This window comes from Anopheles marshallii, chromosome 2, assembly GCF_943734725.1.
Source record: "Anopheles marshallii chromosome 2, idAnoMarsDA_429_01, whole genome shotgun sequence".
NCBI lineage: Eukaryota > Metazoa > Arthropoda > Insecta > Diptera > Culicidae > Anopheles > Anopheles marshallii.
Genome location: NC_071326.1, coordinates 68,591,096 through 68,607,169, shown reverse-complemented (window position 1 = coordinate 68,607,169; position 16,074 = coordinate 68,591,096). Strand labels below are relative to the sequence as shown.

At 42.4% G+C, this 16,074-nt stretch overlaps 1 protein-coding gene across 1 annotated transcript; it reads right to left on the bottom strand.

Annotated features, from left to right (window-relative positions):
• Positions 1–2,245: 2,245 nt before the first annotated feature.
• LOC128708190 (calpain-A-like) lies at positions 2,246–11,036 on the bottom strand. The gene is made up of 6 exons (XM_053803151.1): positions 11,022–11,036; positions 10,789–10,947; positions 7,249–8,775; positions 7,018–7,159; positions 2,413–2,739; positions 2,246–2,331 (listed from the first exon to the last, which is right to left on the bottom strand). The coding sequence occupies exons 1-6, from the start codon at positions 11,034–11,036 to the stop codon at positions 2,246–2,248; spliced, it is 2,256 nt and encodes a 751-aa protein (XP_053659126.1).
• Between the last annotated feature and the right edge of the window lie 5,038 nt (positions 11,037–16,074).

Sequence of the window (16,074 nt, the reverse complement as noted above, 5' to 3'; positions counted from 1 at the left end):
CCCTGATCGGCTTTCAATACAAAATACGAACAACAGGGGGTTTTCTTAGTCTGAAAAAGAAAGGAAAATTATGGAAGCGAAATAAACCCATCTGGCATCGCTTTCCCATAAAGCAGGAAGTAAAGTTATCAACGGGGTCCTCTATCGTCATGCATACTATATTTAAACTATCGTCACACAACCAAAAACACACACATTTTGGTACGCTTTGAACGCAAAGGCACCAGTGGTTCGGTTGAAGCACACATGTTCGTTAAAGTCTTGCCTCCGGGGGGTAGGCAGAAAAAGAGCTAACCATTTATTTGCCTTTATCTTTATGCGAAGGGAAAACTCACAACGAACCAAATCTGCCAACGTACCGAAGGTCAAACACCTCGGATGAACGGCGTGTTTTCTCCAACCATATGGCCCTGCCGGGGCGTGATTGTGTCTTTGTGTGTGGTTGGTTTTTATTTTGCTGTGCCGTGTGTCAAATTCAAGGTTTCGCTGTGAGGTGTTGAAATTTTTATCGATAAATCGATGGATAACTACCGAATCGGTTTTCATGGACATATAAACCGTACAGACTCCTTGCAAAAAAAAAAAAAACAGGAATTAATTTTCCGCCTCATCTCAAGGTTGAACCATCGGTAAGGAAAGTTAGAATGCAACATGATCATACGAGATCGCACAGATAAATATAGTTGTGGCGCTGGACGATGAAATAATAGATGTTTGATCGAAAGTTATCCTACAAGCTGTACAATAAACTGAAAGGATGATAACATTGTTTCCATATAAACAATCCGTCCCTATCTACCTGCTTGTGAGCCAATTAGTAATCGCAAACATAACCCAATAAATAAGTTTACACCCTAAACATTCCTTATCTATCGCTTATCGCACTCGACTGAACTAAATTGTATTGCACTGTGGAATACATTCGACAATTCAATTCTAACCTCACAATTCAACCCTGACCCTTCGCCCATTTGCTTTTCGCTCGCAGCTTTACTTCCCCAAATATGATGTCGCATACATACATCACGGCACAATAACAACAACCAAAAACATCTGTTTGCATCGACGTACAACCGTTGTACCGTTGGTCGGTTTAAAAATAGCGTAATCCCCATCCGCAGCCAGGTCAACGCGGCCAACCAGCCAACCAGATGGATGTGTCAATGGAAGAATTATTTTAAAAAAGGGCCCGTTGTGCAGAACGATAAATTAGCTTCGTTTAAACGATGTGACATGCGGGGAAGCGTAATGTGTGCCGGTTTTTTTCCACTGTTTTGTGTTTGTTTAATGTAAAAAAAAAGTTTCGCATCTTTTAGATTAATGTGTTGCCCGTCGACAGCTAGCGCTGGTAAATATTTTCACACGAAAGCCTCATTACATATTTGTTTGGCAGTGAGTCTGTTTGTTTGCGATCGAACATCATAACAATACAATTCCGTCTGACAATTTTCGTGTAAATAAAAGCGATTTAATCCTTCCCCTTTTTGTCATCTGACGTCGGTAGTGTGCCGTAAGCCTATGGAGACGCCTAGTACTTTGTTTGTCACCATTAATTAATAAGCTACGTACAGTTAAGGTGTAAAGTAATTCATAAATACAACTTTATTTTAACAAAGTTTATATTAAAAAAAAAAACAGGAAAACAAACACTTCAACGACGCATAACATGCATACCAAAAGCGCCTAGGGCGGATTAAAGGTTAAAAATTTGTTCACTTAGCGCCCACATATACTTAGCGTACAAGTATAAAAACGATGATGGCGCGTTGATGCTAACGATAACACAACGACGACACGGTGTAGAGTTCTGTAAGCGATTGTATGCGTGCAGTGCGCGTTCCGAATTGTGGTGTGTTGGACACGTGATGTTGTAGTTTTAGTTTTTAAAAGTTCTAAACTTTAAAAGAGGAATTTACATGTGCTTTTTTATTACAGCACAAACACGTACGAGGGTAGGAAACGTTTATAGCGTAAGTAAGTTCTTATCTCGTTAGTTTGAAACTAACCTTTTGTTTTTAAACAGTAACATTTTGTGCCAATAAAAAAAAACAGAGAAGTTGAACGTAAAATAAGAATTTAACTTAAGCACAACGATTCGAAGTTGATAGCTGCTCTGAATAAAAAAAAATACACCGATTTCGAGCACGGTTGGAAAACGCTTTCGAGAGTATACAGTAAAATGCAACACAGGAGTGATGAATGGTGGCCACATTTAAACATAAAAACAACCATCGCTCGGTCCATTTTAAGAGTAAAGCGTCTTCTCGACCCACTCGTCCATGCTGAATGTGGCCTGGTTCAAACCCTCGGTATCGCGCTCGCGGAAGATTTCTGTAGGTGTGCAAGAATGAATGAATGCGCAACTTTTATTTGTGTGTTTCGAGGAAGGAAACGGTGTTACCGAACACTTACCGATCATTGTTTTAATCTTGACTGCACACATGATAAAATCGTCGAACGGTATCGTGCCGCTGCGCGAACCGTACCGGTGTACCAGCGCGTTCAGGATGCGGTTGTTCAGATGGTAGCCGGCAGAGTTGAGGGCCTCGCGCAGCTGGAACGCGCTCAGCCGACCGGAACCCTCGGTATCGTACAGCTTGAACACGGCCTTCCATTTGGCGATGTCGGTCAGCAGTTGCTGGAACTCCTCGAAGCCCAGCTTGCCGGTGTGGTCCACATCCAACATCGCAACCATCGCGCGGCACACGTCCTTCGAGAAGCCCTCCGAGGAGATGTTGTCTGTGTGTTTGTGTGCAAGAAAAACAAGAAAGAAAACAATACACTGATTAGTACTGTTTACTCGAAGAACATAAACCCGTGACAGCTATAGAGTAAGGTTGGATAAAACGCTGGGTGGATGGTAGCAAAGAATACGGGACACGTTCGTTTGGTGGTGGTCGCTAGATTACGCTACACAGTGTGCTGGAACCTGTAGAATGGCTAGAAGAACATTAATCAACCATAAAGCTTACTCGGGTGGATCTTCTTCTAAGGATGGTGAACAGTACAATCTAGCTTAAATAATACAATTTTAGAATAACTACTTTGGAATATAATGTAAGGAAAATCGCATTTTTCCTTTCTTATAAAACATCAACAATGCATGCCCAGAATCACGTTCACTTAAAGATGCTTGCGCTATCTAGCACGATTTTTGTTCCAATTTATAAATGCGACATGAATTGCGTTTTGTTCAACTCCATTCCATTTTAACTTAGCAGTAAGCATCTTTACCAACGGATAAAGTAACTAAATAAGAACGCACCATCGAACCAATTTTACCTGCCAAAAAACGTAACGCATTCTGTGCAGCAATGGTTCTCAGCGCACTAAAGCCCACGGCACTGAAACGTTGAATGGATATTCCGAACACCGCCACATAGCGTAATAGATGAGGTGGGAAAGGTAAACAGAGTGATTTGATTTGAAGCACTGAACCGGTTTAAGGAACATAAAATAATGTTGTTATGCTTTGTGAAATTTATAAGAATATGTTTGATGTAGTTTAACCTTTAATTAAATAGATAAGAATAAATATTTAATTGTTTACATCAAAAGCCTTTTCCAAACTAAACTTTCTATTATAGAGTCACATAAGGCTCGAAACTGTTACGGAACATCGTTTAAGCATTGTTCAAACAATTTTAATAATAATGTTTATCGCACACTCGCATGCTGCTAGTTGACAGATGAGGTGTAACCATAATCTTTCAGCTAAACTGACAATTTTGACACTGTTTTTTTACAGATACATGGATTTTAGTTGGTAAATAAGTACGTTCAATATTTATTTCTAGTAGCAGAACCATTTTACTGTTATAACTGTTATACTGCTTGTTCGTTAGAAGAAGTTTATGCCATTTGGAAATGAACTGTCAACATTAAGTGCCACAGAAATACTAACTGTCACTTATCTATTCTTTTTTCGATACTTATTACACATAAAATAGAAGAGCAAACGATAGCTGAAAGGTAAAATAAAATTACGAGGTTTACATGCATAATTGTTTGTTAAAGCCTGATAAATTCAAGGTATTATTCCTCCTCTTTTTTCTCTTGTTGTATAATTTCTCATATTTATTACATTATTCTTATTTTACTAGTATTGCATTAGAAAGTTTTGCTCTCACTTTCTTGCTCGCTTGTTCTCATCATTGCTTTCCGTATCAAACAGACCCTTTGCCCACGCAAAAATTATCTGAAAAGTATAAAGCATTTTTGCAACTCCCACATAGGTCGTAACATTTTTTCCAACTGGGCTGCGGCGTGTGCCCTAGGTGTGCTATAATTAGATCAAACTATACAATAAATACTTCCGCCCACACACCTGCCAGTGTTTCGCATCGCATTTTCCCAAAACTAAAACCAAAACATTCAAAGGCAAACACAAAGCAGACACACCTTTCCTGGTACAGGAAGCAAAAACAGATATTGTAGTGCAATAATCACACAGACGTAAGCATCAAGTCGATCGTGAACGGAACATACAACACAACAAAAAGCAAATTTGTTAGTTAGAAACAGTGGAAAAAGAGGCAACCAAAATGTGAAATCGTAAACGACGCTATACTTTGGTGCAATTGCTGTGTGCCAATTTGACACAGCTTCGCGAAATGCGCACACAAACAATTTGCAAGCGGCCGAAATAATGATAACCGTTAACCTCTTGTCTAATAATCTTTAGCTTTGGGAGTAGCTTAAAGTAGAAATTTTGATAGTACTCTGGTGGCAATAAAAAATTACATTCGCTATGCAAAAACCATTGGCTGATAATAGGCACGGATTAAAGTTGTATAATAAATAACTCCCTAACTCCCTCCTACTGAAACAGCACATCTTCCTTTATAATACTAAAAAACAACACAGCCAAACACTTCTTAAGGATGGTCCACAGTGCCCATTAGAAGAAGAAAAAAAAACAAAGGTATACAAAAGGCATTTACTCTCACCATGCAGCGGCTGGTTCGGTACGATTTGACTTTCCAGATTGGCCGGCCCGGAAGGATGTGTGCCGCCGCCGCCATCGCCCGATCCCTGGATGCCCTTGCAGCACATGTTCAGCAGCATGCTCAGCAAATCCTCGATACCACCAGGACCACCAGCCCCGTTACCGACTTCGGCGTTCTGTTGCGATGCGTACGCCTGATGGTTCAGTCCGTTCAGCGAGGACGTTTTCGGCAGATCTAAAGTGGTTTTCCACACCAGTGGAAAAGCAGCAGAATGTTCGCAGTACGCGTCGTCGATATTATGGCGCCGTGCGGTTGGTTTTTTTGTTTCGCAGATATTTATCGTTACAGTGTGCCAATGGTTTACGATTCGTGCCATCCGAACCACACACCGGACCGTTGATACCGATGATCGTGGGGTAGTCGGTGAGGGAGTTTTAATTTTTTTTTGCGGGTGCAACACATCACATCACGAGTAACAGATAATCGATTGATGAAATAGTTGAATGGTGGATGGTGTTAATGGTGCCGGATGTTAAATCAAACGGTCAGTTAGTTTAGAGCAATATAAAATGGAGGGGAAAAAACGGTATGAGAACGTGATTATGATACGATTACGAATGTAGTACAAAAGAAAAAGAAAAGAACACAAACAACATGAGAAACCGTTGATAACAGATCTCATAAACTCATCTCATTGTAAAAGGTCGTGGTTTTAGAGCGGTCATTAACACCTACTCCACACACACACACATACTAACAAATACAATCCATAGAGGGAGAGTAAGATTAACGATAATATAGCACAGTACATACAGATTTAAAAATAATACCAGACGCTTTAAAGTACATAAATAATAAAAATAAATACCAACACAAAAAATAGCACTTTCAGTTCACTCATGAAGACCTAAACCATTTCACAACAGTTCTGGACAGAACATAATATGCCACAGGATACTACACATAGCTAGTAATTTCTTCTATTAATGCGAAGCGATTTGAACAAATGTTTGTTGTTTTCTCTTAAAAATTCTGTTTCAATTGGTACGCCAAAGTTGAAAAAGGGAATTATAACACAACTATCAACCAATCAATCTTGTCTTAAATATTTTACATCATAGTAAATATTTGTGTTAGTATTCTATTTATAATGAGGTGAATAAAAGTATAAACTATTATTTTTCTTGAATAGCAAGAAAACCTTCTATCGCACGATGGAAATATTTTTTTCCTGATATTTAAAAAAAAAAATGTTTTATACACTATTGATAGTATTATGTTAGCAAGATTGATCTGGTACTAATCTTACAAAAATAAAACAATAATTAAAATTTCTCGAAATTATTTGGTACAATATTCAAAGAAAAACTGACATATCTCACCTTCATGATCTGGGCGAATTCAAAGGTAATATTAATCTTTTGTTTTCCTCCAAATCGCTAGTGCCGAATATATACAATTCTTCTTTAAGACTAGAACTACCGGACTAGTCATCCTTTTGGTAAACAATTTATACCGTAATTGATGAACAATTTCTACTCTAAATTCTGTCTTTCTTAATACAACCAAAGCATAGTAATCAAAACATCAAATATTTGGTAGTTCTAGTGTTAACAGTAAAACAATGCACGAATTTCAAACGCACTTTACTCGGTTAATTAAAAATAACAGAAAAAATGCCAACCTAACAACGAAGAACAGTTATTTACAGTTGTTAAACAATTGGACACTTTTTCCAAAACTATATTATGTCTATAAATACTATAGAGTAGTAAAATCTAGGATAAACCTATTAATGAGTAACGAGTTAACTACAAGGAACATTATGAAACTTTTTCGAAGTGTCAATGAGCAAATTACCGTTAAATTCTTCATTAACAAACAACCTGTCTAACTAAAATATAGATAATTTTCATGCAAGTAACCTATTGCAATGCAATGCTCTTTTTAAATTTGACCTTTAAAGATGGTGAGGTGCACAAAACAAACCACCGAGAAGACAAGGATAACGGCAGGGCAGATGAACCCAATCGACCCAATATATCTCATCAGCAACAACGACACTTACCATCACGGAAGGAATGATCGAGGATGCGCTTCAGCTCGACCCAATCAACCTCACCGTCCGCACCGGCAACATCCAAAAACAGACGTTCCATGGCTTGCCGTTGCGGAGACGGTTGAACGTAACCGGGTACATCGGGCGCAATCTACAATGAAAGCAGAGAATGGATTTGATTAGTCACTTTCATCACTTCTTTTAAGTTTTACTGCACCATTTATTGGCAATCTAGCTTACCCGATCATCGATGTCACCAACGCCGACGTTTTCATCGTTTTCCATCATACCGTTGGCAGTTTCGGAGAACACGCGGATAATGAATTCACCTTCCTCGTTCGGTTCGAACGTGGACGGTACGATCACGTACGTACCGGGTGGCAGCTTAAACCGACAGCTCACCTCACGCAGGTTGATAAACGCGGGTGAACGTGCCGCCGAAGCGTTATACTTGAAGAAGTTCAACTTCAGCGGCTTCTGCGCTAGATCGCGATCGGTCACACGGTACACAGCGAACCCGATCGTTAAGCATTCCACACCCATGTTTCGACGGGCACGACGGTTCTTTTGCAACAGCGCTATAATCACCGTACAGTTGCCTTCCTCGTCATCCTCGTCCGGGTCCTCGAGCCGGATTATGTACTGAGGATTGTGCCAGAATGTATCGAGATAGTTGCGGCAACCACCCGCCGTACTGCCAACAGCCCACTCGCCCTCGAACATGGACATCTCCCAGCTGATCTTACCCCGCGTGAATTCATCGTCGGCCAACGAGTCCGGGCTCAAGTTACAAATTTCCATTCGATCGAAATAGCGCGTAAAATCTCGATAAGACATCCAGAACTCTCCGTCGTGATCGAAGTTCAGCCCAAGCTCCTGCTTCTGTTCGTCCGGGATGTAGCGCCATTCGGGCGACTTATCACTCCACGGTCCGTTCCATTCGGCCTCATTGCCCCACGGGTTTCGAAGCCGGATCAGGGGAATCTTGCCCGACCGTCCTGGTGTTTCAATATCCACCAGCTGAATCTTTGTGATGGAATACGCGTGACCACGTATCAAACCTTCCGGTGTTTCCGCTTCCAGCACATTCGGATCCGCCTCAATGCTGCATCCAAACATCGAGTTGCGCCTAAAGCCCTTCTCAATGATCTCGTACAGATTTGGTGGCGTTTGATCCTTCAGGTCGTACATTTCCGCGACACCACCCGTAAAGTCCTCCATTGCCTCACACGTGGTGCCACCGCGCAGCGATTCGTACGAACCGTGCAGTTTGGCGTACGCCTTCTCGAGCAGTGCGCTCCAGAACTCGTTGTGTTCGGACGATCGCATGTAGATCAACTGTCCCCGGTACGTTGGCAGACGGTCGTCAATCACCACATCGACCCACTTGCCGTACTGCCAGAAGCGGAAATGAAACACGCCAGCATACTCGTCCTCGAAGCTGTTATCTTCCGGCACGACGCGCAGGAACATCTTTTGGTCCTGGGTTAGATTGGCGCAGGCGGCCAGCAGCCAGCAATCGCCGAGTTCACCCTGCTGCACATCAAATCGTGAAAACCCTTCCACGAAAAACTCTGGCCCGTCGCTAATTTCGTGCGGACGAAGCCATTCGTAATGCCGGTCTGGACGCTGGGAGTACATTAGCGAGGAGGACGCTGCCGGGAACTCGGGATCTTCAAACAGCGTACCATTCTCGAGGCACTGTTGGCGAATTTGGTAGAAATCCTGCACATCGGCGCTGGGTCGTCCTTTGCTGCGCTCATTCAGCTACACGATCCATGAAACGAAAAGCAACAGATTAAAGACATTAGTAACTATATTATACCATTGTTTTTTGTGTCACATCGAATCGACTTAATCAAGCAAAATTTCTAACCCGAAACACATGATTCCGTTCGAATTTGTTTTTTGCAGGTGTTTGAGGTAGTCGACGGCAATGAACGGGACAGTGTCGAAGACTTGTTCGACGCTTAGGATTATTGCGATTATGATGATGGTGATGTTGGTGACGGCTTGTTCGACACTGGTGTCTTTCAGAATGATGCATGTTCACGACTTCATACGTGGGACTGTAGCCGCAAAGTTGGACTAAGACAACACAAACTCAGTTGCCTCATTGTTGTTCCCCCTTTGGACATTGAAATCTACCATATCCCGCTGCTAATGCATTAATATCCTGCGTTGCCGTAAAAGCATTTAGCTGTTCGGCTTCTCAGGGAGTTCAACGGAAGTCCTTCCCACCCATCACCTTTTGCATTTGATAGATTTTACCTCCGCTGTAACATCCTTAAACTTGTTCCGCCTTCGACGGCCATGACGTCCGAAGCGTGGCAACACTTCCGTTACATTGAGAATACGTCCTTCCACGACACTTTGCAGGGTGCTACCCTTCTCCCGTCCACCCTTATGCATTCCTGCATCGGGAAGAACCGTATCCTTTACCGGTGCAGCACACTCCTGCCGACTAACGACACCAACACGACACGTTTTATCACCCAGGAAGGACATTTTGAATGGTTTTAACATACGAATTCCAGTGATCCAAATTCGGGTTTTCTCGCTGCACTATGCTTCCTATTTGTTAGACGTTTCGCAATGCAAGTTGCAACACAACTGGCCAACCCGTAGGAAAGTTACCCCAATCACCAGTCACATTTTCCGACAGCGTTCGAAATGAGGTCGCGTTTGCTACGGTTGTCTTCGTAACACTGGTGTTCGAAGTGCAGATAGCTTAATCGAGGTGTGCAACAATCGATAGGGACGAAGAGAACCCTTTTTTCATATTCTTTCCAACTAGCTCCTAGCGGTAAGTTCTTGTTACGTTGCTAACAAACGGGCCGTGCGGGGCAATCAGAAGTACAATCATGTTTCTCACACCAAAGAAAACTTTGGCAATTAAAAGCTAAACTACAGATTGATGGAATAGAAAAGTTTCTTCCGGGGGTAGGTAGGCTAAACGGTCCACGGTTTGCGTTGGAATAAATGGTAATTGGTAAAATTAATAAATATGCTCTTGCTACAAAGCAATTGCCACCTTTGGATGTTAAACATTACCTCAGTTAATGGATAAAAAGAAGGAATTAAATTTAATTAACCAATGATCGATAATTCACCAGCGGATAGGTGATAAAATTACACAACAAAGCATCAAGCAAGTGTATACCTTGTTTGTTTGCTTACTGGCTTGCCGGGCAGGAGGGTGGGGTTTTGAATTGATAAAACATCACGGAAAGTGTTTTGCACTGCCGGCAACGAATAGTTTTCTTCGACCTTCGGTCAAGGCAAATCATGGTGGAAAATGGCACCCCTACACCTTGCTACCTTTCCCTCAGCTTAGCTGTTGAGCTACCTCTCCCCAAGGCCACCGCGATTGTTTGTGCATATTTGTTGCTACATGTACCGTGAGCCGTGCGGCAATGAGCGATAGTTACGGTTAGTTTGCATTGGAATGCATCACCAAGACCAGCGTGCGATGTTGATACATTCGGTTCGAGGCACCGCAAAGGGGAAGACGACTAGAGCTGGCGGTATTCCGGATGAACGCTAATTCGATACTAATGTGCTGCCGTGCGAACCACCCACAGCAGCAGCCGCAGCAGCATGGTTGGCCGGTTCGTTTAGCGTTGTCATTGCACTACCACTAGTACACATCCTTTAGCGTGAAGCCAGTTTCGATGCTGTTTACTCATGAGAAGCGAACATCGCTGTATCGTGACATCGAACGATCGTCGTTGTGAGATGATAACCTTGGTGGCCGGTTGATGCGTCGCAGATACTTACCACCTTCATGTTCTTAATGCTCGGCAGGAAGCGCTTCGTGTCCGATTCCTTCTTCACGAACATCTCGTTGATGACGCTGCCGATGTACTCGGTGGCGGCACTCGTGATAGCTTGACCGGCCGCATCGAACAGCTGCTTGCCGGCCCCGCTCAGGAGGCCCTAGGAGAATTGAATCAAACGTGTTAGAAAAGCGGTTCGTTGTTGAAAACCATACATCGTGCTGGTCGCTGTACCTTTAACTCGTCCATTGTGCAGATAAACGGCCGCTGACGATTATTCGGTTCGATTCAAATAGTGTTTCCAACTGCAAACAATGCACGATCGTTAGTAACGTTCGAAAGCATGGACTGCTAGGTAGCGCAAGCATCTTGTGCGTGAGTTTATGATTAAACACAAACAAATCGGGTACGGTTATTGGATCACAAACATCAGCACTACATTATGTGCATTATGTCCATTTTCGCTGTTTGTTTACAAACAGTACAAGCCACCTTGTGGACTCTTCAGTACCTCTGGCGCTTTATCGTGAATTGCGGTATGATTGGTCGCGTGCGGGAAACGCAATACTTTGCTCAAGTGGCAGATAAGAAAACAAAGCTCAAGTGTCGTGGGAATCGGGAACTATCAATCAAATGATCTTATCTTAAAGTATAAAAAATTTAAAAAAAAATCCTAATCATTACACATGATAGTAGATCATCATGTCTCTCCAAAAAAATATAATTGATTGGTAATTTGGACTGATTTTGTTCGATTGAAGCAATAGCTACTGATTCCAGTGTTAATAACCCATTTACGGCACATATCAGATCGGTTTCTCCATCCAATCTGGCCGCTCCTTTCATGACTAATCCCATACGCCCGGTGGTAATTATAACTCGTGACTCGTCGTGGTGCGTTGATCCACTGTGGAACGTGTGACACAGCGTTTGCGAGGCGGCATGCTTTGTACGTGTGAGTGGTGAACTCAGGGTGGCCGCGCGTCTTTTCCAGCCCGTTACATATTTCCCCACCGCTACGCCGGCACTCAACACTCATCGATCCGTCCGCTGCCTGCGTAACTGCCCTGCCCAAAAGTTGGGAAGAAAATGGTTTTAACCTTCACCGCTCCCCCGTCTACTGGAATGGATCAAGCGGGGAACAGTAAACCTAGGTCGAGGGTTGACACATTTCCGTTTCCGAAGCAGCCAAAATTCATCCAATGTAGGGGCGGTATATGGGAGGAGATCGTTTCTATGTTTCTCGCGTGGCAGTTAAATTGCTTTTAGTCAGAACACACACACTCGCGGATTCGGAAGAGAACGAAGCGAACCCCCTGCATCAAGCTAGCTGCCGAGGGTTTGTCTTTGCTGGGGGAAGACGACTATAAATAAATTCCACTTTTGAGACAATTCTACACGCACATGAAAATAAGAGCCAGTGCAAGTGGAAGTGTTTTGTGGACGATTTTCGCACGAGTTCTGCCTGACAAAACATTCAATCTGTACTCATATTCTTGCTGCTTTCAGTGTTTTTTTTCAAATGTACTCACTAGACCAGAATTCTAATGACAGTGATTTGTTTACATGTTGAGCTTTCACCGACCCACTCTACGCAACAACACATGCGGACTGCAATGTGTGCAATTCTTAACCCCGCATATGTTTGCTACGCATAGAACCATCTTAGCAGATAGGACGGTTTTGTGAAGGTACCACAACACCATTTTATGACACCATTCTTAATCGTTTTGGATTTACTCCAACAACATTCCATCGCTGGTGAGGAAACCGATGACATCATCTTCTACATTCGGGATGGGAACTCTACTCTAGCAGGCTAGGGGTGAAAAAAATCCCCATAACGGGTCTGTAGAACGTCATCACATGAGCTGGAAACTTGATTCACGCACTGCGAACGGTTTGCTTTAGCATTTCACTAACGATAAACGTTAAACACGCACAAGATACCGCAGTCGAATAAAGTATTTCGACCACTCTTGTTTTACCTACACTTAAACGCAATGAAGACACACTTTTAGCTAACTACTTGCACGGAATCCACGAGCACGACCAGGCTAAACAACAACAGCAACGGACTCAACCAGAACCAGCGATGAAGGAAAAAAAACAGAAAACCTCGCTACCCAGTGAACAAATCCGAACTCTACCCATGTCAAGCTTGCGTCATATAAGATGCTTATTTGACGGTTGTTGGTCATGAAAAACGCTTATTTGACGTGCATTTATTTTGTTTATGATTATTTTTCTATTATGAAAATTTTATTTGTTGAGCACGATTTTACGCATGAGTGACAACGTTGATAAAAAGAAAAAATTGAATATACAAAGGAATATTCGAACTCATTTGTTCAAATCGCGTTCATTTCATTCATGTTTATAGCTCGTGGCTAAGCATCCATCAATAAGCATGATTCCATCATTTGAGATGAGCCAGACCATTCAAGGCTATTTTAATTAGACAACATCGAGTTAATGGTTAAGATTTTTTACTATATTTTAAATATTTTTAAATCGTTCTATACAGTATTAACTTAAAATAAAATTGAAATAAATAGGAAAGATGGAAAATGAAGTGTAAAAACTTTAATGACCTCCATCGCTTCAAGTGTTCATTATCTGTAGACGAGTTCATCCTGTTTATCCAATTGCCTTTGGAAAGGTTTGTTGGCTGGGAAATGGAAGCTGACAGCACCGTTGACACATTCCACGGTACACAATGGTAAGCTGTGCGATAACGACAATTTTCGAATCGTGAATCGATTATGAACTAGGCATAATCAATGTTCAGTATTTTTCCTATGAAATAGATTAAGATATAATCGTTTGCAATTCAGATAACTTAACTAAAGCGCCATAGTTATCTTATCTTAGCGTAGCGCCACGCACAGTGCGTTGATCCAGGGACCACAGAAATTGATTTCGGTTTTAATCCTGACCGATAAGGTTCCTGTTAATCATTATATAGATATCATAAATCCATTTGAGGAAAATTGAACACCTCTTGCTAATACTCTTCATCGCCAGTCACTGAGTCATCGATCATCGAGTTAACTTATATGCTCCTAGGCAATTTCGTTTTTATCAAGTTGATAACGGGTATTAATTTGTATAAAAAACATAATTAATTACTATTTTTAATTAAACTAGGTAATGACAAAAACGCTGATAATTAGATCACTCTCACCTTATGTTATCAAGTAGATAAATTTTCAAAAAGTAGATAGTTGTTAAAAGAGATAAGAAGCAGATAAGGCACAAAATAAACTAATCGGTAGAAAACAAAGTATCTACAAATCTATTGCCTTCGTGTGAAGCCTTCTGGAGAACGCATGCGCATGGTATGTTTGCACAACGTACGCAACACAACGCTTCATATGGTAGGTTCTGGTGAGTGTCGTTGAGTGTCCCGCAATTGCTTTAGTTGCAAATGCCACGTTTAGCATAAAGAAATCTACTTCTATTTCTTCAAGGAAAATACAATTACAAACCCAGTAAAAAGAGCATTCGATCAAAACACTACTGAAATGTTTTGAAAAAAAAAACCAACAGCCAAACAGGAATAAAGCATTTGCACAAGAAATTATCACATATGTGTCGGTTTTAAAACACCCACAGCAAAAGTTTGATGCTGTATTCACGAGACAATGGCTCGTGTGGAGTGAACAAAAACAATATTTTCACAAATTCTTTTCAAATGCTTGTCTAGGAGAAATTTACTGCCTATCCGGAGCTTGCCCGTTAATTCCATTACTGTTTCACTGGCTAAAAATAGTATCACACTTTGGACGTACATTGCATCTCGGAGTCGCTGTTTATTGCACTGTCTGGACTGGTTGATTTAAATCCATTATTCGGCAGAGCAGTATTTTCCCTTGAACTAAATGTCCAAGACGACAAAGACGCGAGATCTGGCTACACGAAATGATCACCCGATCACGTCTGACATTGAAAACCTGAAGGTGAATATTCTGCAGATGGTTGTGCGTTCATGGACGTTGAAAATGCGTGAATTATGCCTGCTGGAATAGAGTCGATTCGAGTGTGATTTGTGATAGAACCCTTACTGGAGCATGGTGTACTTACCGGTGAAAACATTCCCTCTGCGATCGGTATGCTGATGGCCTGGAACGGAATTTCTTCACACGACGCAACAGGTTCATTGCCCCGCAACAGTGCATCCGGCACCGGGGGCGGTAAATCGGGCATGGTGTAGTCCATTGGTGTACCGAACGACGCAAAACCCATTGTCGGGTAGGGAAGATGTGCGCTGGACGGTGGATATCCGGCACCACCGTCCGGTAGGGCGGGCATCACATTCGGATTAAAGCCGTACGAGAGCGACTGTCCGGAGATGGATGGATTGAGGCTGGAGTAACCGGAAGAGGCGGGTGTCGGAACGGTCGGCCACTGAGAGGCGGGTGGAGATTGGGCAAACGCTGCCGGGTTAATCCATCCGAGACCGTTCGCATTCCAGTTCTTTGGGTAGTGGTAATTCTGATTGTAATATGCCATCGTGGCAACAGGAAGCACAAGGACGCTATGCAAAGGGGCAGGTTGCCTTTTACGGCAAGAAAGTTATGTCGAGACGCGACCGGACCGGGTAACCTTCGACACGCGTTCACCAAAAACCGTGCAACAAACGCGCGTAGATACGTTACGAACACGCGAAACACCGTACGGAACGGCGTGCAAAAACGAAAATAAAACAAAACACGCACTAACACTCGCGCACTCTTCCGCGTACAAACACTCACGAACGTTTCTGTCCCCAACTATCGTCTGTACTTGGCAAGCAGATGTTGGCACTACGTCGCATAAACCTTTGGCACGGAGTTATTTTTACGCTAATCGGTCTAATTTATTGAGGATACCGAAGGCAGATCGATAACAGCATCCGGGAAGAGTGTTCACATCGAAGCAATCGCTGCAATAATAGTTTAATTTCACTCCAAATTCACCATTTATCGGAACGGCCAGTAGCCAAACTGTTTGTTTTGTTTTGATCGCGTGACTCACACGTCAAACTGAACTACTGCTGCTGCTGCTATTGGTGTTGATGTTGGCAAATACTCGCGATCGCGTACTGAAACGTAAACCAAACTAAACGCAACGAACTCGCTGAGTGAACTGGCGAATGAAATTGACAGTGCTGTGGTTTTAGAGGACACACCGCCGGCGTGAGTGTCTATAAGGGGTGAGATACTACTCACGCGTATGCCTAGTGAGTAATTTACATACGGACGCGCAAAAAAACCCCTACCTCGAGACGAAAAAGGCATTGGTT

Coding starts and splice junctions, on each gene's coding strand:
- LOC128708190 (XM_053803151.1), bottom strand. Junction 2,740..7,017: donor CGATCATTCCTTCCGTGATG/GTAAGTGTCGTT, acceptor ACAAACACACAG/ACAACATCTCCTCGGAGGGC. Junction 2,332..2,412: donor CAAGATTAAAACAATGATCG/GTAAGTGTTCGG, acceptor GCACACCTACAG/AAATCTTCCGCGAGCGCGAT.